Source organism: Neovison vison, chromosome 2 (genome assembly GCF_020171115.1).
Source record: "Neovison vison isolate M4711 chromosome 2, ASM_NN_V1, whole genome shotgun sequence".
In the NCBI taxonomy this organism is placed as follows: Eukaryota; Metazoa; Chordata; class Mammalia; order Carnivora; family Mustelidae; genus Neogale; species Neogale vison.
The window spans coordinates 1,850,778-1,878,201 of NC_058092.1; the positions used below are offsets into that span (position 1 = coordinate 1,850,778).

Here is a 27,424-nt window from a genome sequence, read left to right on the forward strand (position 1 = left end):
TCCATCCACTTAGCCATCCATCCGTCCATCCATCCGTCCATCCGTCCATCCATCCATCCATCCGTCCATCCATCCATCCCTCCAATAATCCAGTCATCTGTCCATCCAACCATCTCTTTGTTCATCCATCCAACAACCGATCCATCCATCCACCTACCCACGCACCCACCGTCCGGCCATCCATCTGTGGAGACATTCAGTGAGCCCCAGCTGAACCCTAGTCCTTGGCAAGGCTCTGGGGAAGCTGTTCTTGGCCAGCAGCCTCAGGTAGAAGAGAGGTGAGAAGGACGAGACCGGCCGGATGGGAAGCTCTCGTCTGCGTGGACCACAGGCGGGGTGAGCCCGGCCGCCAGTTCCCTTCACCCAGTGTCTGCCCCTTTCTTGCTGTGCAGTGTTGGGCTGGTTCCCGAGCTCCTCTGTGTAAACTTTCATCATCTACAAAGGTGGCTGCAACAGTGGCTGCCCCTTGGGGAGCGGGGTGATGTGTGACTCGGTGTGACTCTCGGGACTTGGTGGGGAGGTTCAGCAGTGGCTAGCGGTTAGAACAGTGATGACGACAGTGTCTGTCATCCGCACGGGGTGGTGGCCGGAGGGACACGTCGCCTCCTCATGACCAAGTGTGGGGAAGAGCCCAGTGGGCTTCCCCGTGGACAGGGTCCGGAGAGGTGGGGTGCGGACACCGAACCTCTCTCCACGCGGCCGCGTCTGGTTCTCTGAGCGGCCCGTCCGGAAGCCAGTCCCGGGTGCAGCCTGCACAGTCGTGGTCCCCAGAGACAGGGAGGACGGGAGGGTGTGAGGACAAGGCCCTGGACTTGCGAGCACCCCCTGAGCTTGTGGGCTGGAGGACACAGAAGTCCCCGCCGAGGCAACAGAGCTGGGCGAGGGGAGCCTTGGCGGCCTCTCAGCCTGGCTTCCACACTTGGGGCTTTCGTCCAGCAGGAGGAAGGTCCCGGGGCGCGTGCGGCCGTGCTGGGGAAGTCTCCAGCCCTCGTTTGGAGCAGCTCAGCCCCTGTGAGAATTCCTCCTGCACCTGCCGGGCGTGAGCGGGGCCGTTCACAGGTTCTGCAGTGCGTCCCCATCTCTGTGGCCAGAGAAGGGTCACGAGTGTGACACCTTTTAGGGCCTCGCATCAGCTTGACAGCGGGGCCGCTTCCTGCAGGCAGAGCCCGGGCTCCCACCTGCCCCCGGGCAGAGGCCCCGCCGCGAGCGTTTGGGTTTGGTGGCTTGGGGTTTTTTTTTTCCAATCTTTTTTATGATCAAGACCAAAACGACAGTGTCTCACTTTAGAATGTCACAGCTGAGTCTGTGGTCATAGCAGCCCTAGGCTCAGAGGCTTCTGCTCCTGACCCAGCTTCAAATGAAATTAGGGTTGGAAAAAACATCTGGGCTGGTAGCTGTTAACCACAGGGGCCCGAGGGGCAGGGCGGGCCGGCAGGGGCCCGGGAGGGGTGCCTACGTGGAACCTGCCTGCTGGGGGACTTCACAAGCCGGGCCAGGATTTGGGGGGCTTGTCGGTGCTGGTAGCCCTCACCTGCCCAAACGTGCCGTGTGTTGGCAAGTTGGTGGCTCTTCGCGGCTGTGCACTGCCCTGGGCCTCAAAGCCCCGATCAGCCTCCAGGCCCAGCCCCCAGTAGCCGAGGGTATGTTTCTGTCCTGCCAGGAGCAGGAACCCCGTGAGCCGGGGCAGAGTAGGGCTGGGACCCTCTGCACTGGGGCTTGCGGGGGGTCCCGGCAGGGCCGTGCCTCTGCACGTGAGCCCCCACAAGACGGCTCTTGGCACAGACACACACCCCCACCGCTGTCCCAGCTCGGGGTGGGGGTGCACACAGACAGAGAGCATTTGTACCCAGAGTACACCTGGATTATCTGAGGTCAGAAACCTCTGCAAGACCCGCTCGGCCAAGTACCACCCTTGTGACACCAGCCGTCCCCTCAGGGTGTCAGAAGAAAGGGAGGCCCGGGGTCCGAGGTGGCCTGCTTTCCTGGGCAGGTTCAGGCCCCATGGTGGGGGCCCCACTCCCTCGTCAGCAGCAGGAGCAGGCACCCGGGGTTAGAGCGGCTGGACATCAGCCTCCGTCCAGCAGTGACAGGGGTGGTAGAGGCTTTCGCACCGACTGCCCGCTGTGTGTCCCCACGGGGACATGAGGCCAGTCCTACGGGGCTGTGCTCGGGACCGTCCGCAAGCAGAGGACAGAGTGGGACCCCGGCGGAGCACCCCGGGGACTGGTATCAACAAGTCAACCCGGTTGCTTTTCCTGGGAAGTGTCGGTAGCCTCTGACACACTCCAGTGTCCTTCCGGGGTTGGCTGGGAGGAAGGGACGGCCCTGGGGATGGAGGCGGCCCCCGCGGACGCAGGAGCCTCCCTGCAGGGACGTGGAGAACCTCAGCATGGGGCCCGTCCACTGGTCCTCAGCTGGGTCCTGGGAAGGGGCTGGCCAGTTCCTCATCCCTGCACATGCCTCGATGTCCCCTCCCGCCTCCTCTCTGCCCTGCTCCCCGCGGAAGCCAGGCTGTCACACACAGGGCGCTCACCTTCCGGAAGAACTCTCCATCTGACCACAGTGCAGGACACCTTTAAGGAGGACGCCCCTGTACACTGGGCCCCCGCTGCCAAAATTCGGTTTATAGACAACATCATCGGCGAGAAGCTCATGTCATCATGTGCCCCCACCAGCGACGGCTGAGAACGCAGCCTATGGTCACAGCGGCCCCCTGGGAGTGGCTAGAGCAGCCTGCCACCCCCTGGGGCGGGGTGAGGGGAGGGGGATCTGGGGACTCCCACTGTTCGGCCTCCCGCTCAGGAGGCCACTGGGACACTGGCCCCGGGCTGTGACAAGGGCCCTCCACTGCTGAGGGCCGAGGCTGGGCCCAGGGCTCCCCTCAGTGACCAGGGGCTTTCTCTTTGGAAACACCACCGAAAACCGTCGGGAGTCCCACACACAGGTGGCCGGCAGGGTCTCGAGGGGAGACACAGGGGACAGAGTCTCTTTGCGGGGTGCCCCTCTCCTACTCTCAGCCAGAGCTGGTTTGTCCCCTTTGGGGACCCCCTCAGGATTCCTGGCTGGCCCCCTGACTCCTTCCTGACAACCCAGAAAGCCCAGGGAAGGACCCTGCTTCTGGCCACTGCCCTCGTCACCCTGTGGCAGCAGAGCCCACCAGCCGATCTCTGAAGAGCTGACGAGCAGGTGCCGCCAGCCAGGGCAGTTGTGTCCCTGCAGCCACCAGGGGCCGGAAGTATGGCCCCACGGCCCATGCACCCTAGAACACTCTGGGTGCCAGGCGCAGTGTGGGCCCGGGGCTCCGTCCTGGGGACCTTCGGCAAGCTCCCGGTGAGAAACTGCTTCCTCGTAATAGTGTGGCCCCGCGTGGAGACACAGGCCTCCCCAAGGCCAGGAATCGGGAGAGGGCTCTCTAGTTCCAAAGGAGAAACAGAGGCAGGACCCCCGACAACTTCCCTGGGGTTGTTGAGTGAAGAATTACGCAATTTCGGGGCTGGGAAAGCACGTGGAGTTCAGAAAGTCCAGCCTCCCTCCTGAGCACCCTAGAGGGACGGCCACCAAGACCTCCTTGAATTCCCCTAGTGACGGGAGCTCACCCCTTTGCACGGCTCCCTGCCCACCTCATAGGCTATTTGTGGCCCAAGGTCTACACAGACCCTGCCATGGCCCCGACTGTCGCTGACCCTCCTGAGGCGTTCTTCGTTCCTTTATTTACTTGGACGCCTGAACGTGCTTGTCTGATCACCGTTTTGCCCGTGTGTCTCTCTTGGGTCAGGGCCACAGCCCACGGCTGACGGATGAGACATGCGTTCGGGAGGAAGCCGAGCCCCTAGGCATGCCCTCTGCCCGCAGTGCTTGGGGGACCCCTTGGAGCAGCGTCGTGGTCAGCTCAAACCAAGGGCCGGAGAGCGAGGCTCTGCCCCAGATGACTCCACAGAGCCCTGCCCGGCCCCTCTCCTTCTCCCCTGTGCTACCGATGCTCGGGGCGTGTGAGTCCCGCTCCGGGACACCTGGGGAGGGCTCGGGCTCTGCGCCATGCGGGGCTGAAACCCTGCTTCACCTCCAGCTTTCTGTGAACCCCGCTGCTGCTGGGAGGTCTCCCCGTCGCTGCAGCCCCCGCCCAGGCAGAAGGGGGGGGGTGAAGGACTGAGTCTGCTGGGAGGAAGGGAGGGGTGGGGCAGGAGGCAGGGAGAGCCGAGAGGAAACCCAGGGGCAGGGGGAGCAGGCTCGGGCACCGGCCACACACCCCACAGCCCCGGAGAGCCGCAGGCCCTGCGCGTCTGCACACTTAGCGGGAGGCAGCATGCGAGCCCTGCGTGGCGCCTGGCGTTCTGAGGAGCTGCTGGGCTGCGGGTTCTCCAGATCTCTGAAGGCTTCAGGGCTCCACAATGCTCTGGGCTCCGGCTCTATGCTGAGAGGCTGCGTGCCACATGGGCACGACAGCGCGGCCCCCGGACCGACAGAGCCCCAGGCAGGACCCCGGCTGCCTCCTGCACCAGCCTCATCTGGGCCCTGCTCTTGGGTCTCTGAGACCAAAGACCTTGACCCTTGTCGCCTGCTCCTGGATGCACAAGAGCCACCGCATCTGGGAGCCCCGTCTGGCTTCTTCGAGGCAAAACCCCAGAAAACACGGGCTTTCCAACCCCTCTCTCCGTGAGCTCGGGAGCCGGGCTGGCCTCGTCTCCGAGAAAGGGCCTCCAGGAGCCACCTGTGTTTCCTGGAAGCGGCCTCTTGGGCCCCGCCCCTTCCCTCCCGTGCCACCGTCCCTTCCCTCCCGTGCCACCGTCCCCCCTTCCCCCCCATTCACAGCCAGAGCAGGTGTGGGGCCAGGCCCCATGACCTGCCTACCGGGACCCCTGCTGCCTGCCCAGCCGCAGTGTGACCCCGCGCTGCCCGCCGTATTGCCGCTTCGTGCCTGGTCACCTTCCCACCAAGCCCCATGGTGAGAGTCAGGACGGGGTGTATGAGCTCCTCCAGGCTCCAGGTCTGCACCCGGACGGCGCTGTTTCCGGAAGGCCTGGTCCGCACCTCCTTCCGTCACAAGAACGGACTTTCTGTTGTAGCCGCTCGTGGATGCATCAGCCCCAAGCACGGTGTGAGGGCGTGTGTGTGCGCCTGTGCGTGGAAGCGAGAGCCACGCGGCTTTGTGGGCCTTCGAGAAGGGGTTGGGATAGGAGGAGGCCGCTGCCACGGGTAGACGCCATGCCCGGCCTTCCACCAAGCTGCCGGACCACCCCAGGCCGGGGCGGCAGGAGGCCACACTCCCAGGCCCGCGCCTCCCTGCGTGCTCAGAATCCATTAGGAGAACGGACGATGGGCGCCTGGCGTCCCGGCCCGCGCACACACCCTGAGCAGGGCCGGCGGCCGGCTGGCCGTAGGAGATGTGAGAGCTCCAGCCTAGCACAGAGCCCACAGATTAGAAGTGCAGGAAACCTCAAACGATGTGCAAAAACATTGTCAAGGTTACGAGAATTTTCCCATCCTTTTGCTTCATAACTCAGCATTGCTGATGGGGGTGATTTATGAGCTGGGGGACCTGGCAGGGGGACCAGGGCTGGGGAGGCCTGTGAGGCCAAGTGGGGAGAACGGGCAGGAGGGCAGCTTCCCTTGGAGGCTCTGGGATTTCTGAGGCTCAGCCCCAAATACCCGGAGCAAGGCTTTGGAATGGGATCGGACCAGGGAGCCAGTTTTCAGATCTGGGAAGAGACTCAGCCCCAAGGCCCTGGAGGCCACTGCTGGCTGAAGGGGCCAGGGGCCCAGAGGGGGTGCCCAAGGGGCTGGTCCATGCCCTCCTTCCTCCTCAGGCACCCTGCTGCCTTGGGGCTTGGCACCCATCCTTCCCATCCCCTCGTGACTGTCTTGGTTTCCTGGGGCCAAAGCAGGTCTCAGCCGTGCCGCCAAGCTGGGGGGGGGGGGTCGAGGGAGGGTGGTCTTCACCTGCCCCACGGGCACTGGAGTGTCTCACTGTGGAAGAGGCAAGAGAGGGACGTGTGGTGTCCAGGCCTGCGTTCCCAACCCCGGGACCCCACAGGTCTTGGAGTAGGCGCAGAGACCCTCCCGCTGGCCCCCCACAGCTCCCGACCCCCACTGCTGGGGCCTCTATCTCCTCTTACAGGAAACAGGACAATACCCGTCCGGGCCTCAGGGGCCTGCGGTGACCAGGGAAGGCTGGCGCGGGCACAGAGAACCTCGCTCCCAGCGGCCCAGCTCAGCCACTGCAGCGTCCCCGGGGAGCAGGGACAGATGAGAGCAAGGGAAGCAAGGGGCAAACGTCTGGGCCCCATTTCTGCCTCCCTGGAGTCCGAGAGGGCACGGGCCTGTGGTGTCCTTCCGCAGAGCCAGAGGCGCGGGGTCTGCGTCCTGGTTATACTTTCCCGGTCAGAGAAGAGAGCAGCGGCTCCCAGGCTCCGGACCCTCACTCCCACTCCAACATTCAGGTGGACCCAGGTGCGCCCAGGTGACGCCCCTGATGCCCAGCCACGAAGGCGGACACAGGCCTGGGCCCTCTCCCGCCGTGTGCCCGACTGGCTCAGGGGCCCCCAGACTGGGACTTCTGCCTTCCCCGGAGGAAAGGCCCGCAGCACCCCCGCTGCTGCTCAGAGGTTCCAGGGACAAGGACGTTCCCTCCAGCCCTCAGCGCCCGCCTGGAGGTAACTCCCACCCCATGACCAGCCAAAGTGTCAGGGGCTGGCGGACCAGGTCTTCTGGGCCAGAGGGGAAGGGCGTTTCCCGGGAGTCACCAGGAGGGAAGCTGCTGGCTGGGGAGCTGCCCCCAGATGGGGACAGAGACAGACCGGTGTCCGTGTGGCTGAGTGACCAGCCCTTCACACAGGCTTGATGGACCTGGGGTGGTTTCCCCAGCACAGGGAAGGGTCTGGACAAGGGCCAACCTAGAGAAGAGAGAGAGGCTGGTCAGACGAGGACCGGCAAGCTCACCGGAAGGCCGGGTTTGCCCATCCAGAAGGCGCTCCCCGTGGTGCCAGGTGGGGGGCGGTGGGAGGACTGACCAGGCGGACGGCAGTGTGGGCCCACAGGGTGCACACAGCGGGGAACGCTGGCTCACGGTCGGCAGGCCAGGCTGCCGGGGGCAGGGGCGGGCAGGGGCCGGACAGGACCCCACAGGAGCCTGAGCAACATGGGCAGCTGCCTCATCTCCCCCGGGACAAGTTCCTGGAGCAGCCGAAGGGTCACGCACCCTCTCCAGGGTGACAGAGATGGGGGGCAGCAGAGGAGTCCAGTCCGTGTGGGGCTTCGTAGGCGAGCCTCTTGGGGAGTGAGCCTTCAGGACCCCGAGTCCCCACCCGGGGTTGGGGCCTGGCTTGGGGCCCCCAAGTCTGTGTTTGAGACCCGTATCCCAGGACCTTCCCACGCGGGGCAGTGTGGGGAGGACAGACGGGAGAGCGGGTCATGGCAGCGGGCGCAGAAGGACTTGGAGGGGCAGACACCCCCCCCAGAGAGGGGCAGGTGCGGGGAGCCCGGGGTCTCTGCTCAGGGTGGGGGGCCTGCAGGCTGCCTTCGGCCATGTCCTCACTGGGATGGCTTTCTCTTTTCCCAGAAACACAACTGACCACCCCTATCCCCACGTGAATGCCCCTCACACACGTGCTCACATGTACACACGTGTGCACATACGTGAGCAAACGGGACAGGGGCTCCCAAGCACTCAGAACGGGGGTTGGCTCGTCCATTAGGGATAACTCCTGCCAGCGGCCAAGTGGGGAGATGGGCCCATGCCCGTCAGGGTGAAGCCACACGCCTGAGGGCAACAAGGGAGCCCCAAGGGGCAGCAGCTGCGGCAGCAGGGGTGAGGGCACAGAACGCGGCTGTGACAGTCCCGGCAGCCAGCGCCCCTTTACCGGCCCCAGCCTGTGCCACGGGCGGGGCTGGACAGAGACAGAAGTTGTAGGGTGGGCACCCCACAGAGCCAGGCCCCAGCGCGGGAGGGGAGGGGTGCATGGGTCCTGGCCACCCGGCCCCCCCGTCCTCCCTGCGGCAGAGGAAGGCAGCGGCGCCGACCTATCAGCTGACAGCCGCAAACCCCAGGTTTTGCTTTGTGGGTCCTCTGCGGGTTTCCTGCAGTTGGGGAAGGAGGCGTGAGGAGGCGTGAGAGGTGTGGGTGCCGGACAGGGGCCTCTCCCATGTGGGCCTGCGCTCCTCCCCCTGCTGGCCAGCCCGTGGTGGCCTCCTGATGCCCCCCATGCCCCCGGGTGTCCCAGGGGTCTGGACACAGGCAGCAGAGGGCAGGGGGCTGGACAGACAGCTTCTCTGTGCCACGCTGTCCCTCCATCCCTGCCTGTCCATCTCTCATCTCCCACCCTGGCTAGGACTCCTGGCCCCTCTCCCCTCTCTCAGAATTAGGCCCATCTGGGAAAAGCCCCCCAGAGAAGAGAATCACAGACCCGAGGCTCCCGAGTTTATCCTTTCCGAGTCAGCCTCCGGGGACTCTAACAAAGCTGGGCCCAAGCCTGTCAGCCCTGACACTTGTCGGGCATGGGAGGGGGGCACGGAGGGGCTGCGTTGGCTCCAGGAGGGGTTTCCAGGAGCCCTGCGCTGTGCGTGGACAGTCGGGGCAGAGGCAGTTTCTGTGCCTCCCGCAACAATACCCTTGCCCCCAAAACTGCGCTTCCTCGTCCCTGGGAGGCCAGGCACAGCCCTTGGCCATCCTGTGGACATTTGGGGAGCAGCTGCACTGTTGCAAAGCATCCTGAGTTGCTGGTCAGAAGCAGCCTCTCCAGGCCTTGGTGGGGGGGGCAGCTTCTTGCCCTTCCTGGGTCCCTATCATTCAGAGCAGGTGCTCGGGACGCACTCCAGGGACCAGAGGCCACGGTGCCTGGAATCAGTGTCCTTGGTCTTTGCGGGGATAGGTCACTACCTGCCCTTCCTGAATGTATCAGGTCATTCTGACGCCCTGCTCACCCGGACACCCTTTCCTCTTAGGCTTCATCCCCTCCCTCTGACCCTCCAAGAGCTGGGGCTGGACCTCCCAGGAAGTTGGCCCAAGAGGCTGCTGGCCCCCAGGCTCTGGATTCAGATCCTGGGGCAGGGACGGAACGGAGCAGGGGTGGGGATGGGAGGGGACTCTGCTGCCGTTTCACCTCAGGCTCCCGAGGTCCAGGGGCGCCCCTCCCTCCGCCGGGGATGGTAAACGACACCCTCAGAGATGTGCACCCTGAGACGCACGTTCAGAGCCCCATGGCACCGACAAAGTCACCGAGCCCGTTGCGGGTGCGCCGGCTTCGGAGGGTGGGCCGAGAGGTCAGGTCCCAGGTGTCACATGGAAACTTCCCGCCTTTAAGAATGCGGAATGCTTTTCTTACGTTCGGGGAGGCGTGAGTGCTGGTGGGGAAATGCACACGTGCACACGCACACTCACTCCGGCTCGGACGCAGCCACACACCCCAGCAACACCTCTACCTTCTAGAATGTTTTCCTGCAGCCGGGCGCCCCAGCGCCCCTCAACAGAGGGCTCTGTTCTCAAATGCGGCGGCCTCTGCTTTCTCACATGTGGGACGGCTGGGGCTTCCTGCAACCCCGGGGGCCTCCGTCGTGGCCGGGCCAGGGCGGCCGGCTGCTCGGTGAGCAAAAGGGCCAGCCTCCCGCCCCTGTACCGGCTCTCAGAGGCTCCCGGGACGGGCGGGATGAGGACCTCACCGTCGCCCGGGGGTTCTGCGAGACCCAGAGACTGGACTGCCTTCCTCCGGGGCCCGAGCAGCCGGTCCTTCATTGGGCAAACGCGCACCGCGCAGACTCTCGTGCACAGGATACCTCTGACCCTCCCTGGTTCTCTGCCCACCCCCCGGCAGGTCTCCGAAGACCTGAGCACGGAGAAGCTGTGCGCGGACGCGGGGCAGGCGGGCTCCGGCAGCTGGCTCAAGTACATCCGGGTGGCGTGTTCCTGCGACGACCAGAACCTCACCATGTGCCAGATCAACGAGCAGGTGGGTGCGGGCCGTTCGCGTGGGCCTCGGAGTGGCCCTGGGTGAGGGGCTCGGCCCCCAGACCGACGAGAGGGACCCGCGAGCGAAGGGCTGGCGCCGCCTCTGCCGGGACTCCTGCGCGGCCCTGTCCCGCGGCAGGGTTGCGATTTGTCAGACGGCCAGGGCAGAGTTTCCGGGCGCTCAGCGACGCCCCACGGCTGCTCCGCTGAGGAGCTCAGCTGGCAGCTGGCCGGGGCTCGAGAACCCAAAGATGGTGGTTTCCATGACGGAAAGCCGTGGGAGCGGCAGGTCCTGAAACCACAGGGGTCCCCGTCCCTGCTGTGCTGCCCCAGGAGGGAAGGACAGAGCCCGGCCCATCCACTTACGTGCCGTCGTCTCCAGGGCTCGGTCTGGCCAGGCTCCCTCCAAAAGGGTCAGCACTGCCCTCCGGGAGCGGACCGCCATCCCTATGGCGTCCGGGCCAGGCTGCAGAGGGAACCAGACTTGTTTGGGCAAAAAATCCTGGCCCCGCTCACAGCCACCTGAGCCTTCCTGAGCTCAGTGGCCCTGACTTCAGCCCCTGGCCCCTTCAGTACCAAGGAACACCTGACTTCTGCCGCCAACCCTCCGGAGGCCGAGGGCCTCGCTCAGCCTGCTGGGTCCATGCTAGCCATGGTCCGTGCCGCCCTAGGACCACAACTGCTCGTGGTGACCCTCTAGGCCCGTGAGCAGTACAGGCCAGAAGATGCCAGGCAGAGTTTCTTTTGACCAGGAAGGCCACGTGTCCCCAGTGCTGGGAGCTCTCAGTTTATGTCTTTAATTACAAACCTGAAAGTGGCCCCTGGAGCCTCCACGCTCCAGAGCCAGACCCCTCGGGCACATTTCCGCTGAGCTCTCAGAGCGCCAGGCTCCTCGCGATGCTGGGGGGCCCAGCCCCTCCCATCAGAGCCGTTGGCTTTTGCCTATACTATCTTGGGGTTACACATGAGATTTCATCTGCAAAAGGGATTCCGCTGCTTTCAAAGATGTTTTCAGAGACCACATAACAAAGGGCACATTCTCTCATCGCCTGTGCAAACCATTAAAAGCAGTTCGAGGCTCTTGACTTCAGAGAAACAGTTTTGCATTAAGAAACAGAGAGCAACACCAGGGAGGTCCCTAGGACCCCCGTGAGCTGCCCCCCAGCTCTCCCTCTTCTGCTCAGGCTCCTTCTCGGCCCCGGGGCTCAGCCTGGATTGAGCCGTTCCTTGCTGGGCACGAGCGGGTCCTGGCTTCACAAGCCGGCGAAGTTAGAACACGCCTCTGCACCTGGGATGACGCAGTTTGTACGTAGAACCCAGCGTTTGGAAAATCACAAAAGCATATTGTGGAAATTAAAGCAAAAGAAGATCCACAAAAAAATCAGACCTTAAAAAAAAACAGCAACACTTTTCCTTCCTCCAAATGAAGGTGAAATGTAAGTGGCGGAGAATCGGAGGTAGGCACATGGAGAGATGGGCTTTCCAACGCCCCTTCCTTTGTGGACCGCGGTGTGCTTGGCCCTGTGTCGGGAAGCTGGGGGGCAGCAGATGGAGCACCGCGGGGCCAGGCCCAGGAGGGCATTTCTGGGACATGCAGAATAGAGGGATGGAGGTCTGTGTTCTTTATTTACGAAAGACATTTGTTCGAGTGTTTGAACCAAACTTAAGTAGCAGAGTAGGTACCTTTTTGTGGCCAAGTTCTGGAAAAGCCAGCAGGTGTGGGAGCTTCTCAACGAGGGGCCTGTCCTCAAACATCTTTCTTTGTCTTGGCATTAATATTTCGGGGGAGGGTGTGCGTCCATTCCATGCGGCGGAATTAACAGCTTTGCAGCAATGTCTTTCCGTCTCTTCCACCAGGGGACAGAACCCTTTCTGCTGGGCAGGAGTGATGGTCCTTAACTCTTACTGGTTCCCTTAAACCCACTTTGGTCCCCCCGCGCTTACCTTTCCCAAGGATCAGGCTTAGGGGCCGAAACACTCCTGCCTCTTTTACTCAACCCACTATGACACCGAAATTCCTTCAGGCCCCTCCCCACCTGCTGGGTGCTTCTCTCCGACATGGCCTTGGGGATTAACGACCCCCATTTCAGCTTGCAAGCTCCGAGGGAACTCGCGGTGTCCATTTAAGCATATGCCACACTGTCATGACCCAGAGCGTCGACATTGCTCTACCTGGGACATCTCAGATGCCCAGCCTCTGAGGGAGAGGGGGGCCCCCACCCTTGGAGCGCCTCCAAGGACCAGGCGGTTGCTCCCGGTGTTACTGAGCAACGGGGTGCCCGCCAGCGTCCCTCCCGAGGAGGTGCACCTGCGCGCTTTACCAGCAGTGAGGAGGGGCCTTCGGGTCACACAGGGAAGCAGGAGCAGGGGGGAGGCAGGACCCCGGACGGGCACCAGGTCGGGAGGTGCTCAGGAGGCTGTCAGCTGCCCCGATTTTCATCTCAAAGTCTTACCTTTGCATTTCAGTTACAGAGGAAAATGAGCAAATTGTGGGGCATATTTTCCTTTGTAAAATAATCCTAATGATTTCAGACTCAAACAGTGTAAGGAACCACACTTCGATCCAACCGCACAGGCCTCAGTAATCATTGCTTGAATAAAGCGAATTTTAGAAATGCCTTTTTTTAGAAAATCATTTATTTATGTTGAGAGAGAGCGTGCGCAAGAGCAGGGAAAGGGGCAGAGGGACAGGGAGAGAGAATCCCAAGTGAGCTCCATGCTGAGCCCAGAGCCCGACGCAGGGCTGGAGCCCCCAACTGGGAGATCGTGACCGGAGCTGAAATCAAGAGTCGGACATTCCACCGATTGAGCCACCCAGTGCTCCTCAAAATGTTTCTTGGAAAGGGATCTACTGGACTGCTTTTAATTACAGAACGAGTTTTTCAACAGTCTCCCGGAGGCTGACTAGCTCCCTCGGTGGGATGACCACGTGGCCGCTGCGGAAAGTGTCTCCGTTCCCATCCTGACTATTGGAAACACGGGTTGCTACAAAGTGGACTAAAAATGTCCCTGAAATATTAATAATAAAACAAAGATTTTTTTGGAGACAGGCTTCTCTTTGAGAAGGAAACATTACGCGATATTAATGGCGTTTCTCAGATTTCTGTAATCCCAAGGGTTTCCACCAGGATTTCCTGCACTTACGGACAACCCCTGCCACGCACACAGGCGAACACACGGACGCGAACAATCCTCCTTTCTCTGTCTCCACCTCGCACACACACACCGGCTCCCGACGGCACAGACACGGAAGGGACAGCGTCCAGACTGAAACTCGAAGACCCACGACGCAGGGTGGGGTTTGCCCGTCGGTCTCCAGAAGCTCGAGTCACACGACCTCGGCCCCGGTTTTGAGAGGACGAAGGAGACGGGTCAGGAGTGGGTCTCGGGGTCCTGGAGAAAAAGTCTCTGGAGTCGCGCCTCCCAGAAGAAATGATCTGGTGGCTGAGGAGGAGGCAGCTCTGGACCGGACACATGTCCTCTCAAGGGAGCCATGCATCTCCTCCGTGGACTGTGGCACCCATGGCCGTGAGCCCGACCCTGCCTCCAGCTTCTCATTTATGCCCCGAGACTCCCCCCAGGCGCCCCGGGGCTCTGAAAGTTCCCAGCCCCAGGGGCCTCCAGGACGGGGGACCCGCCTGTCGCTCTGCTCTGTCCTCTCTGCGGCTCCGGGCTGGGGAGCCCCACGAGCAGAGGCCACGCCAGGCCGTGAACTTCCTCCCGGACTCGGCCGCATCAACTCAACAGGGACTTGTGGCTTGCTACCCACACGGAGCCCACAGGGAGGTGGCCGGGCCACTGGGAAGAGAGCGTCCGCAGCAGACAGCTGGACGGACGGAGCTTTTCGCCAGACTTTTGGGGGTGGTCAGATCACAGCCGAAGATGCTGGGGTGCTTTGATTTGCCTTTCCCACTCAGCGTCACCGGAAGGCAAAGGAAAGCCCATGGGCCCCTCAGTTCACTCTGGGTGGCGTGAGCCCGCCTCCGGCCCCGGGCGACCTCACCTCCCTCTCCCCTGCCGCCCACCAGCTCCTGCTTTTCCTCTTGGAAAATCTGAGACACTCAGATCACCCCTGGGTGGTTCTTTCTCCTGCAATTATGAGCAAACAAATTTGTTTGAAATGTTTCAGGAGACGGACAGGGTCCGTCCCTGGATCGGTCTCCATGTTCATAAGGAAAAGAAGAGCTTGGGAGTCAGGCGCGGGCAGGCCCGATCCCCGTATGGCTCTCTCCCGGTCCGCCTCACCCCTCCAGGGCAAGGATGCCGGCGCCCAACCTCACACGGCCAGCGGGGCTGAGGACGGCGTGCTATGGTGCTGGGGTCACAAACAGACGTCGGGGAGCATGACTCGGGGGATCCAGACCCCCCGGCACACTGAGAAGAGGCCGCGAGGCCCCCACCGCACCGCCAGATCCGGCTGGGTGGTGGGGGATCCCCAACACCACCGGCACGTTCCCCCGGGGCAGAGACCCGGGCTCAGCCTGCGGCCGGGGCTCCCCAAAGTGGAAGCAGACGGGCTTGTTGAAGGCATTTCGTTAGCCGATGAGCCAACCGATAAGCACGCAGCCGTGTGCGTGAGAGCCCGCGCTCGCTCGCTCTAATGAAAACCCGGTGCTCCCGGCCCAGCGCGCGGCCCAGGCTGCTTCGCTTTCGCTTTCGCTTCCCCTCCCTCCACGCGGACCCCTCGGCCTGTCGCCCGTCGCCCGGCACGGCCTGTGAGCGATCCGCGGGGGCTGGAACTCACGGGATGGCGTCCAGTGCCCGGTTCCTTCTCCCTCTGCTCTCAACCCCCACCATTTTGTAAATTAAACATTGTAGCTCGCGAACAATTAGATACAATTTCCCCCTTTGAAACGAGAAGGGCAGGGGATTCATTGTAGCGTTTCTTGGCGGGTTTACAGAAGACTTAAGGTATATATCAAATGCCTTGGGGTCCAAAAGCTGCCGAATTCAGAGCAAACCGATCCTCTCTCTTCAGCAAATAAGATACAGATTCAAGCGCGCCCTCGCGCTCCCCGCGGCGCTGTCGCGTCCGGATTCATGGAAGGGGATACGTTATCAGGAGATGCCCCTCCGGAGGTCGAAGACCGTCTCTCTCCAGCCGCAGCCAGGAGTGTCTGTGCAGACACGGTTGCAGTCTCCAGGTCCAAACACACCACGAAGAAATGTGCCGGATTTTTCCCCACGTGTGTGTGGCTGGGAAAGTGACGGGGCAGAGCAGCGAGACTGTGAGGACGTGGACACAATTGCTTCAGCCCCGCAGGGGCAGACAGGAGCGTGGCGAGTGTCTTCTCTGTCGCCCAGAGGAAGAGACTGTCTGCACGTCCCTGCTCAGGTCTCCGTGGTTCTGTAAACTCCAAACGCTCGAGCCCTCACGCAGCCCCCGGGCCCGGTGTCCAAGACTTTCCCAGGCACAGACGGCCCACAGTTTGGGGACTGCAAGTCGTGAAGACACATGTAGCATCTGTAGGTCCTGGAAGCGATGAGGCAGCACAGGAGCCCCCCCACTGGCTCCCCAGGGGTCTAGAGAGACAAAGATGCCCAAGGACCAGCATCCTCCCTCCAGACGGGCCAGAAGCAGCCGGGCCACTCTGATTCCCCTCTCTGGGCACCTGTCTCTCACAAAGAGACCCTCAAGTAGCACCCCAGAGGCCCCCACGACTCCAGCCCGACTCCCAAATCCAAGGCGGACTGAGAAACACAAAGATTTCGCACACGTGACCGAAACCCTCCCCGAACGTCTGTCAAACTGGTCAGAGCAGGAGCGCTTGACCACCTCTGTGTTCCTACAAAACGCATCTGCTCCGGGCCGGTGGGGGTGGGGGGGAGTGTGGCCGGGCCCCCACCTCCTCATGGCACCCGGGGCAGTTTGGGTGGATTTCCTCACAATTTAACGTGTAAGATTCTAAGATGGACCAGGAATGAAAATTGTGGAACGTAAACCCTCATATTCACAGCACCTATCCCTGTGAGTTCGTTTGATATTTAAAAAACAAACTCGAGAAAGTGGCCAAAACGGAGAGCCATTTTTTTTAAAATTTGAAATATTTTATCTCAGAGAATGTTGTTCAGGGGCCAGTGATGGTTTCCACGGAAGGGCTGGTTCCCGAGCACAGCTTGGGTGAAATCCAACTTTTCTCAGGCCATTTCCCCACCCGGTGTAGAACATGGACGTTCGTTTGTCCCCGAGCTCTGGGAGCCGAGTCCCTGCGTAGGGAGAGGGACAGATGAGGAGAGAGCACAGCTGTCGCTCAGAGGACCAGGGTTTGGTGCGGATCCGCGGTCCTCGTGGAGAGCTCAAGACTATGAAACAAGGGCCTGACTTCAGACCCCCTCTGCTTGGCTTCGTTCCTTTGAAAGCTCTGTAAGGGCAGACGTGCATGGGCTCCCGTGAGCTCCCGTGAGCTGCTGCAGCTTCCCTCGCTCGCAGACCGTGAACTCGCTGGGGCTGTGCCGGCAGGCTCCCGCGAGGCCTGCCCCGCCACATGCCAGGAGCCTGGAGACAGGGTTTGGGGGGCCTGGGCGCTGCAGCTGCTGGGGGGGTGGGGGGCACGTGTCCTCCTGGGTGCTGTCACCTCCAGGGACCTGGCTCCTATCGCCGTGGCTGCCACCCGGCATCAAAATGGGGAGGGGCTCTGTTTCCTGGAGGAACCGACCCTCAACCCCACCCCATGGAAACGGGAGCCCTCGGCCCCTCCGTGACGCCCACCCGCCCTCAGGTCTGAACCCGACCCGCTGCCGGGCGTACCGTGGAGGGGACCTTACCAGCCCACGTCCAGAACTTTGAAGGGGCCTCGGGAATCCTGTTATAGTCTCAGGATTGTCCACGCGCTATTTGCAACACCCCGGAGGCCGGGAGCCGCCCAGGCCTCTGTCCCACCGCAGCTGGCCTTTGTCCCAGGAAGTCGGCAAAGCCCGCGGACCTGGAACTGTGACTTTCTCCACGGGTCTGGCTGATAAGGCCTTTGTGCCTGCGGGAACCGACAGTGAGAACCCCCGGCTTTTGTGCGCACCCCGTCGCCCTCATGCCTCCATGTCCCCGGCGGAGGCAGCACCCGCGGAGTTCGAGGAAAGTTCGCGCTGATTCCTGTCCACCTCCGGCCCCCCTTCCAGGTGGAGGCAGGTTGGGGACACCCCCGCCCCCCACCCGGCCCAGCCCTGCAATTAGCACTAATAGCGACTAATTCCATCTGCTGCTCAAAGTCCAGGCAGCCACGGCTGAGGGCCACGGCCTTCGTGTCCCACTCTCCAGCCCTGCCAGGTGCCCAGAGGACCGTCCAGGGCTGGGGACAGGGTGCCGACTGTGCCTGCGACCGCTCCCCACGGCCAAGAGCCCTAGACCCTCCCTGGGCTCTGAGGCTCCTGCTGGGGCTGTGCCGGCGGAGGGAGCGAGGGTCCCGAGGAGGCCGGGCAGCCTGGGAGTGCAGCTTGGGGCTGCAGAGGGGTCCCGGCAAGGTGGGGCAGCCCTGGAAGCTGGGAGGGTGTGGGGCAGAACCTCGGCAGCCCTGGAGGACGTAGGGGATTCCAGGAGGTCCAGCTCCGAGGTGGGGGGGGGCATCCCAGGAGAGCCAGCGGCACTGGGAGAGGGGGGTGAGGAGGGAGGGGGTCTCGGGAGGCAGGGTGGCCCTCCGAGGGGGTCGGACAGGGAGGCGGAGAGGGGAGGCGGGCCACACTTACCCCCGCTAGCCCAGAGTAGGAGCCTAGCGGCCGGCCGGAGGGAGGACGGAGGGAGGACGTGGCCCCAGGAGCCCTTCGCACGGAGTGGGAGCGGGACACCAGGTCAGAGCGGGGCCTCGGGGAGGGACCTGGCGGGGGGGCGGGCCCACACTGCCCTCTAACGGGCCAGGGAAGCTGGTCCGTGGACCCTCCTCTGTCCCCAGCCAGTCCTGCCTTTGTGCCCCCGCCGGTGCGATGGCAGGCGGATGGGAGCGCGCTGTGCGGGCGCAACAGCCCACCCTGTCGGGGCCTCCCCGGCGTTGCTGGAGTGCGCGCGCCGCAGACCTTGGACCCAGTTTTGAAATGCAGTAGCTTGAGTGTGATTTTTTTGAAACAGTTATTTGGTCACTGTCCTTCTTTAGATAAAAGGACACAGAACTGGGGTCACAACAATGGGCTTAATTACAAAAGTGAGTAAGGCCCAGAGTCGAGTCTCCGTTTTACAGTCTCGTCACCGTTTACAGTCTCCGTGTTGCAGCCGAGAGCAGCAGCCGAAGGAAATTAGTGCAGGGAGAGGAAGTTTGCCCGCCCTATCGTCACCGCTGTCTGGGTGCTCTTGGAGCACGTCCCGGCGCGCTGGGGACCCAGGAGGATTCTGGGTGCCCTCTCGGGAGCACCTGCTGTTGTCCTGGGGCGAGTCAGGACCAGCGGTTTGTGCGGGAGCCCACACAGACGTGGGCTATGGAGGGGGAAAGGGGTCCAGTGAGGGAGGAGGAAGCTCAGATGCTTCCCGGGGTCTGGGGGTCAGAGGAGAGGCAGGAGCGGTGTACGGCCCGCGTGGCCCGCTCAGTCTCTGGGTGTCCGCGCCACGTCCCGCCGCTGCTGGGGGGTCTGGCCTGATCCCTCACCCCCTGGCCCTCCAGCAAGAGGGCAGTGCTGGAGGGCCTCTCGGGGGCTCAGTCTGGAGAAGCTGGGACCCCCGCATTTCCCAAGGCAGGTGCAATCATCTTGGTCTTTCTCTGGCCTCCGGGTCAGTCCTGCAGCCAGCCTCCGGGCTCCCATAAGCACTTTGACCCCTGTTATCTGGATAGAGACCCGGGTGGTAGGCAGTTTGACATTTCTGGACTTGAGATGCAAGACCCCTGGTGTCAGCCCCACTCGTGAGAAGAGCTGGGACCTGTCCCCCGCCCAGGACCTGTGTCACTGCTCTCCAGAGAGGGTAGGGAGTCCCCAAGAGGGAAGACCCCAGTCCTCTCCCACAGCCACCCAGGCCAATAGAACCTGATTCCTGGGTGCCGTCCCAAACGGGCCTGCCCTGGTGCCCTTCTGAGCCATGGTGTTTTCCAGATCTTGACCACAGCTCCAGGGCAGACGGCCCCTTTTCCAGACTTATGTGGGCAAGCCACAGGGCTCCTGGGAGCGTTGAGGTTAGATATTCCAGACTCACCTCCCCTCGACCTGAGTCTGCTTCTCCAGGCCGCGGCGTCTGCCCTGACCCCCTGCACCCTCCCAGTTCTCAGCGCACGCCCGTCTCACATGGGGTGGCTGCTGGGCACAGAGCTTGCTGCGGGCACATGCGCCCCTCTGCCTCCCCTTGGAAACGGTGTCCACACTCGTGGGAGAGTCCCAGCCTGCTGCCCTGGCCCGCGGGGCCTCTGTCTGCGCACATGGCCATGTTCAAAACATGCAGATTCACTCTCGACCCCCAAGCCCCCCACCCCACCCCCAGCAGCAACGCGGGTCTGGCCTACGCCCTGGGACGAGGACCTGAGAACCACGCCGGACCCTGCTCCTGGTTGGCAAGAGCCGCCCTCCCTGGTGTTTCCCGCTGGGACGTGCCCCGCCTGGGAACTTCCAGGCGACTTCTCACCAGCTCCAACCCCTTCACCAACACCCAACAACCTCATGAAACAAATTCCAAGGGATGTGGTCCTTCTGAGTATGTTCTGCAAAGTTCCAGAGGGGAACCTCGGAGCAGGAGTTAGTAGGCAGGTCAAGTGGCCAGCCGGCCGGGCCCTGCGAGGAGCGGCGTGGCCTGCCTGTGCCCGGCGTGGCTCCCTGGGCAAGGACGGCTGCGCTCACCCCTTCTCTCTGCCTTTCCGTCCTAGATTTATTATAAAGTCATCAAGGACATTGAGCCTGGGGACGAGCTGCTCGTGCATGTGAAGGAAGGCGCGTACTCCCTGGGGACGGTGCCCTCCAGTCTGGATGGTAAGCCCCCCGCCCGGCAGGAGCTCGAGGCCTCCCGTCGCATTGCACCGCGTGATGCCCCGGGCCCCCCTCCCAATCTCTCAGCCAAAGCATCGTTCTCTCCCGTCTTTGGGTTACACGAGCCACATGCCGCATTCCAGACGGCACTCCGGACAGCATGCGGGAGTGGGTGTCCTGTGGCACCGTATCTTTGTGGTGGTAGACCCCCAGGGGGATTTTTTTCTTAATCTCTATTATTATTATCAGCCCCAGTACTTAAAAAAACAAAAACAAAAACAAACAAAAACACACAACGTTTTATGACTTGGAAACCGTCACCCTCCAGAGCCCTGGGAGGCATTTGGGGCTCATTGAGGAGGGCAAAGACGGCGTGTGCATGTCTGAAAGCTGGGCCTGGATACGGTTAACAGCAAAAAGTCCAAGAGAAACGTTGAGGGAAAACTGATTTTGTGAGAGGCAACCCGCGGGGTTCCGGGGGTCCCACAGGGGCAGGGATGACGGCTGAGTTCTTCCCGCTGACCCTGCCCGTCGCTCCTGACTCATCAGTCCGTGCTCATCGGGGGGCTCCCTTGCCCCCTCCCTCAACCTCGCCCGGGTGCATCTCAGAGGACGTTCGAAAAATTCCTGCTGCAAAGAGGCTAGGATTTCTGAAATGCAGAAATTATTTTCCTTCATCCACATTGTGGAGCAATGTACCATTCACCTTGGGGTTCTGGAACCACTTCTCAGTCCATTCGAGGAACGCTGTGTTGGCAGCCGAGCACTGCCCGCCAGCTCCCTGCGTGCCGCCGCCGGCACACGGTGTCTTTTCTTGGAACGAGACCCCACAAGTGAACAGAGAAGCAGCCTCCCCTCCCGGCGGGGGCTGGTGACTCCGTTCACGCTGGAGCAGGGGGAGGCCGGTTTCCCCTTCCTGCCTTTCTTTCCCTCCCGTCCGAAGGCACAGGGGCGTAATGACTAACGCCACTGACCACAAGTTCCTCTAATACTACCACATGAGGGAGTGGCGCTGGCTGGGGCTGGAGCCGATGCAGAGATCTCTGCCTTAATGTACCCTTTCGATCCCCAAGCGTGGCCCAGCGATGAGGATCCCCGCTCCACGCGGCCCACGTCTCTAAGCTCCCGCTCCAGAGGCCACGGAGCCGGGTCCTATCTGTACGTGCCTCTGAAGTTTGGTTCCAATTAGGCCGTGGAGAAAAGAAAAATAAATGGCCGAGGTCTGGGTCGTGAGGGGATGGTCTCGTTTTCCTTAAAATAATTGTTGGAGAGACCTGTAGAGCTCAGGTAGCACAGGAGAACGTAGAAAGATAAACCCACTTACCTCGGGGGAGCGCCTGGCGAGATCTCGTTTGTGTAATGAAACTTCTTTCTTCCAAAAGGTTCTCAAAAAACCTTGATTGCTATCCACCACCACCAACCGCCCTCTCCCCCCACCCCGGCTCCCTATCTCAAATAAGCTGGGTCCGCATTTCCCTAATAATTCATCAAACATTTGCGGGCTAATTGCTTTCCACACACAATAGTCCAGAATCAAATGTCTGACTTTTCATACTCTCTGCTGTGGCGGTCACCCCCGTGCCCCCCAACAGCCGCCCCCTCCCTAGCTAAACTCGGAATCGCACAGAAAGAAAATGCAAAAATGTTCCTCACTAAGATAATTATCATAAAAAATCTTTTATCCCGGCCCCAGCTAAATGCGGAGGCCCCTTATCACGGCAGGAACTTGGAGTGGGCCCTCCAGCGCTTTTGAGGCTCAGTCTGGCAGATTAGCATGTAGATGCCACATAATTGTGTCCCCCTCGGCTCTCTGAAGCCATTAGGCACTGACTTATTTTTCTGTTACATTCCTGCTCGGCCATGAAAAGTTGCTGATAGAACAGAGAGACTGCCAGGCGCACACCTGACACACGCCTCGACGGGCGAGCATACCGGGTCCAGTCCGCGTTGGGAGGACATGGGGCTTCCCCGGCTCGCGGACCCCACGGACTCCCAGCGGGTTCAGATGAAAGGAGTTCAGTTTTGAATTACAATTTTTGCGTGCTGCCGTCGGGGGCAGGGGCCTTTGCCGGGGAGCAAGGTTCAGGTACACGCGGAAGAAACAGCGTCCCGGGTCCCCGGCCCACGGCGGGCAGAGCGGGAGTGGAGCGCGTGGGGCCTGCAGCTCTGAGCCCGGGAAGGCTCTTCCCCAGCCGCAGCTTTGTAAAGGAGTGAGCCTCCAGTTCCCCGGCAAGCGACTCAGCAGAGGGAAGCCACTTTCGCATTCATTAGTTCCAGCGACTTTCTATTTTGTTTTTACGCTCAGTAGAGAAGGGAAGGATTTCTCTTTCGGGAAAGCTTCTTGCTCTTAGGAGAAAATAAAGAAAATCATTTCCATTCAAATATGCTTTTCTTTTGAGAAAGGCTCAAAACTGTTAACTCCCCCCACCAGAGAAAGTCAAGAGGACACGGTGAATTGCATACAAAGCGCACGAGACAGATTATCATACAATATAACAACACAACATACCTACAACACGGGCCGGCTACAGTAGCATATGATACAGTGTAACACAATATAGCCAGAGGAGAACGGTCGCTCTTAGTATTTTTTTTAACATGGAATTATCGCACTGGGCAGTTGGACCACACGGGCAGGGCCCATGCTTCCTTGGGCATCTAGCGAGCCCTGAGTGTGGACGCTTGTGCCCGCCTTACCTGCGTGAGGGAAGCTGGGACCCCGGTCCACACCATAGCACGCGGTGAGGGGCGGGTGGCAAGGCTCACCCACCGCCAGCCCCCAGCTCCTTCCTTCACCCTCGCAAACTGGGGTCCGTGGCGGGATGCGGGCGAGGAGGGCGCCTTTTAACCCCCCCACCCCACCTGTTTAACGGCCTCAGGACGTCCTCACACGCTGTCACCGCGGGAATCGGGCTCAGTTTTCGTTTTAAGTCCAAATTTCAGATCGAAACTGAGAAAGTGGAGGTGGCTGGTGGTATGGATGTGTGGGGTTGGCCTTTCTTCTTGTCTTGGTTTTCAAATTTCAACTTCTGTGACTGTTCTCAGTTGGGTCCAGAAAGAGCCAACTACCAACGGGCATTTCGAACTGACTCACGGCACCGGTGGCAGTGGGAGGGCCCCAGGAAGTCAGAACAAACCCACAGGGGCCGCTCTGTGAGGTCGAGGCATCCGGCTCCGTTCTGAAATGGTGTTCTCGGTCCTCAGATGGGGAGGAAATCCACATTTCTAAGACAACGAGGGCCCGCGGGGGAATGCCAGGCCGTTCCGAGCGCACACGCCACGTCTGGCGCTGCACTGGGCCCCTCGCGGGAAGCTGGGACGCTGCCACCGCGCTTCCCGGGCCCCGCCCGGCGGCTCGGCTCCGGTTACACAGCCCTGCCGCCTGCTCTCTGGGGGTCCCGGCCTCCGTTTACTGTTCGCCAGGCGGGCACAGAGTCTGCCCCGGGGCGCGTGGATGGCGTCTGTGCGCCAACAGCAGGAAGCTCCTAGCGGGGCCTGCTGTGCGGCGGCCTCAAGGCCTCGGGCATCCCCACTGCCGGACACATTCTTTTCCCAGGAGGTGTTTCTCCGAAGGGGTTCACGCACGTGAATTCGACTTTGGAGGCAACGCTGTGTAGACTTGGCGGGGGCGGGGGGTGCTGTGTTGTGATGAACGTAGTCTGCAGGCTTAGTGGCCAGCAGTGCCGGCTGCTCCCCGGGGACCGGCTGCTGCTCCCCGGGGACCGGCTGCTGCTTGGATGGGTTTTGTTCGAGAACCACCTCTGTCCTTGCGCTCCAGGCAGCCCCAGGCCCCACGGCTCCCGTGCCTCTGGCCCTGGCTGTGCCTGGGTGCCGCTGGCCTCGGTGTTGGCAAAATACCCTCCCGGTGTCCCCAGGCCCAGGGTCTGGGGTCTGTGTGGACTGCCAGGCCTTGCCTCCTTTCCATCCGTTTTGCAGCTCAGCATCTGTCTGGGCAAGTGCCAGGGGCAGCCTTGCTAGGAGATGTTTGGGGCAGAGATTTCCAAGCCCAGAGGCTCAAACCCATGCTCTCAGTCCCAGACTGCCAGACTCAGCGCGAGCTGCTGTTGCACATTTGTGTTGAATTCCTCCAAACAAACACTTCCTCGACAGCAGGCTGTCCGTTGTGAGCCGGCCAGGACGCCTGGACCTGCACTGGAGCCCACCCGGCCTGTCCCTGAGGCCCTTCCCTGGGACCCAGAGAGCCACTCCCTCACACAGATGTGAACAGAAGTCACACTGTGCCTCTGACAGTGTCATCCAAGCCCTGGGGCCCCAGCCAGGGGCAGGCCAGATCCAGCTCCCACAGAGTCTGCCTCATGATGCAGGGGGTGGGGGGGTGGGGGTCCGGTGGAAATGCCGGGTGTGACCGGGCATCGGGAGCCACGCCTCCAGCCTTAGTCCCAGCCTAGTCGTGAGCAGGAGACCCTCACTCCCCCCAGCTCCCCCCAACCCCTGTCTGGGCTGCAAAGATCTGCACCCCCCTCCTTGGCACTCAGAAGGTTATGGTGGTCTCTCTGACAGGGGAGGAGGCGGGGACAGCCTCCTTCTGCCCACCCCCCATCTCCCTGCCTCCTTGGCTTTGATGTCCCTCAGGGTTAGGCCATTTCGATGAACAGTCAGCCCAAGGTCACCAAGGCTTAGCTCAGCACATGCACACGTGCTCACACACACATTCACACTCAGACACGTTCTCAAACATGTACTCACATGTTCAGAGAGACACACACGCACGAAAACACATATGCACACACACACAGGTGCACACACCTGCACATTCATGCACACACACATATGCACCGATGTGCTCACACTCTACACACATGACGTGTGATCAGCCTCACACACGTGTGCACAGCACGTGCACCCATGTGCATATGACGCACAAATGCCCACACATGTGCACTGAAGCGTGATTCAGATGTGCAATGTAAGTGTGTGCGCTGACACAGCATGCACACCCGTCCCCGCACGCACTTGCACATGCATGAACACACGAACACACGCCAAGACGACTTTCCACATGTGCAGCCACATGCAGAAGCACACGCACACGCACACACACACAAACAAGCGTGGAGGCACAAATATCCCTCACACTCTTGCAGAGATGCACAGACATGGACGCAGGTGTGTTTGGATGCAAGCCCTCTGTGTCACAGCTGCACACCCCTGCTCACACACACACACACACCCCGAGTTACACACCTGCGCCCGAGCACACGTGCATTCCCACGCTCACTACCAGCACACACATGCACACCTTTCCATGCATCTGTGCAAGACCTTCTATACACGTGTTCTCTCCCCGCCCGGGGCAGGGAGGGGGCATCCGCTCCGCAGAGGAGCTGCTGCCGGCCATCGCCTGGGGTGGGGCCTGGGGATGGGCCCAGAGGTCGTCTCCCCGGGGAAATTTACGGCTTGGAGCTGACTGTTTGGCTTGGCACGGTGGTCAGGATCTTGCCTCGTAAACTTAATAATAGCTGCCCCCCCTTTTAATTTGTTTGACCTTGACGACAGTTAATTTATGAGGCACATTAGGGCTCCGCCGCGTGTTTTCTCCTAATTCATAAACAAAGCTCGCCGGCTTCCTTCTCCACTCCCCGGTGCGGGGCCTTCTCAAGCCCGGGGTGGCCCCCTGCCATGCAGGGTGGGGCCCAGGCCTTCTCCGCATTCTGAGGGCGCAGACACGGGACCTGGGGCAGCCACGCCAAGGTCCGGGAAGCGGGGACAGGAGGGAAGCAGGAGTGGAACAGCCCAGTCCCCCTGCCCCCTCCCGCGGGCCAGGGGGTCCGGGTCCCATCTCGTGCTCCCCACCCACCTCCCCCTCCTCTCTTCCTAGCGGAGGAGCCCACTTTCCGCTGTGACGCCTGTGACGAGCTCTTCCAGTCCAAGACAGACCTGCGGCGCCACAAGAAGTACGCGTGCGGCTCGGTGGGGGCCCCGCTCTACGAGGGCCTGGCCGACGAGCTCAAGCCGGAGGGGCTCGGCAGCGGGGCGGACGGGCAGGCCCACGAGTGCAAGGACTGCGAGCGGATGTTCCCCAACAAGTACAGGTGCCGCCCCGCCCCCAGCCTCCCGTCTCCCCCACGAGCGGCCCCCGAAGACTCACTCAGTCCTGGTGGCGCAGAGGGAAAGCTGGGAAAGAAAGGGCTCTGTCCTTGTCCCTCAGCCCTGTCCACACTGACACGCGGGGAACTCCAGGGACAGGTGGAGACAGGGTCCCCTCCCGTGTGGCACACCTCAGGGCCAGGAACCTCCGACGACTCATCCAGCATCAGGGACCCAGTAGGCCCCAGAGCTGCAGGGCACAGGGGATCCCGGCTCTGGCTGCAAAGGCCAGGCCCCTGGTCCGAGCCCCCACCCCTAGAAGATCCACAGGGGCTGGCAGAGATATCACCGGCCCAGCCATTCTGCAGGCAGGGGTGTCTCCGTGGAGACAGGCTAGGCGGAGAGTGAGAGATGCGGGCCACACCCCGGGATGCGCAGGGTCCGGCCCCAAGGAGATTCCGAAACAGGGTCTGAGACCAGCATGGAGGCGGGTGGTGGCGGCCCCCTGCTGCCTGGGGACCCGGGGAGTGACCTGACCCTCTGGACACACAGGACTCCTTCTCACACAGTGTGCAGGAGCTGGCAAGAGCCTCCCAAGGGCCCCTGATCCCCCACCCCAGGCACCGGCCCTCTGCCCCCCACAGATGGACCCCCGCTGCCCCGGGAGGCTTCACAGACACATGCACGGTGGGCCAGGCCTGCTGTGCTGGCTGCACACGGTCAGCCGAGAACAGGCACGAGCTGACCCTCCCCTGGGAAGTGAGGACCCCGAGGACCCGTGGGAACCCGAAGGAAGGATGAACCTTCTGGGCTTTGTGGGGAGACAGCCAGGATTGGGGTCCCAGCTCCAGGCAAGTCTGAAGGCTTTTCCGCGTGGGCCCCTCCTCCGGCCTCTGAGAATGTCTCTCGGACGGCCTGGCAAGGTCAGAGTAAAACCCCATCCGGTCACTAAGTGGCTCTGGTGTCACCGGGAACCGGACGCCAATCCCAGCGTGGCCTCCCCGGGGATGGGAAACCCTGCACCCCGAACAGATGACAGAGAACACGAGCATTTGGGCGAATCCCGGCTGAGGCCCTCTGCGGTAAGCGCAGCTCAAGAGGGTCCGTGTTTTCTTTACATAAACACATAAATCACAATTAGCAGCAGGGAGAAAGCTTCAGTCCGGCAGTGCTCCAGAACCCAGCGCTTCTGATGGGAACGGATGGCTGGGCCCGTAATTAACGGGCCATGATGTATTGCTGCTTTGCTCCCGGAGATTAACGGTCACACCTGGGACAGGAGGGGGAACAGGACGTCCCCCAAGAGGAGGGGGTCAGGAGCTGCTCCTTCATCCAAGTGCAGCCGCCCCTGCCCAGCAGCTGGGCTCTCCCCACCTTATCGGGCCCCAGTGGGAGACCCACCCGCTCGCCCCCGGCCCACCTTCCTGTTGTATATGCGGTGAGGGGGCTAGGGCTGGCCTTGGGTTTCCTGCGCCTCGCCCCCACTCCGGGGCTCAGGGCAATGTCCGCAGCTTCAGTGCCATTTTCCGAGGCCCAAGGTCAGCCTCAAGGTTAAGATCATCTTGAAGAGCAGCT

General features: G+C 61.9%; 1 protein-coding gene across 1 annotated transcript in view; it reads left to right on the forward strand.

Annotated features, from left to right (window-relative positions):
- PRDM16 (PR/SET domain 16) overlaps nucleotides 1-27,424 on the forward strand; it is a 198,067-nt gene that overhangs the window by 144,301 nt on the left and 26,342 nt on the right. The window contains exons 3-5 of the mRNA XM_044236972.1: nucleotides 9,804-9,938; nucleotides 19,702-19,804; nucleotides 25,641-25,854. Coding sequence (XP_044092907.1) covers nucleotides 9,804-9,938; nucleotides 19,702-19,804; nucleotides 25,641-25,854 — 452 coding nt within the window. The remainder of the gene's footprint in view (nucleotides 1-9,803; nucleotides 9,939-19,701; nucleotides 19,805-25,640; nucleotides 25,855-27,424) is intronic.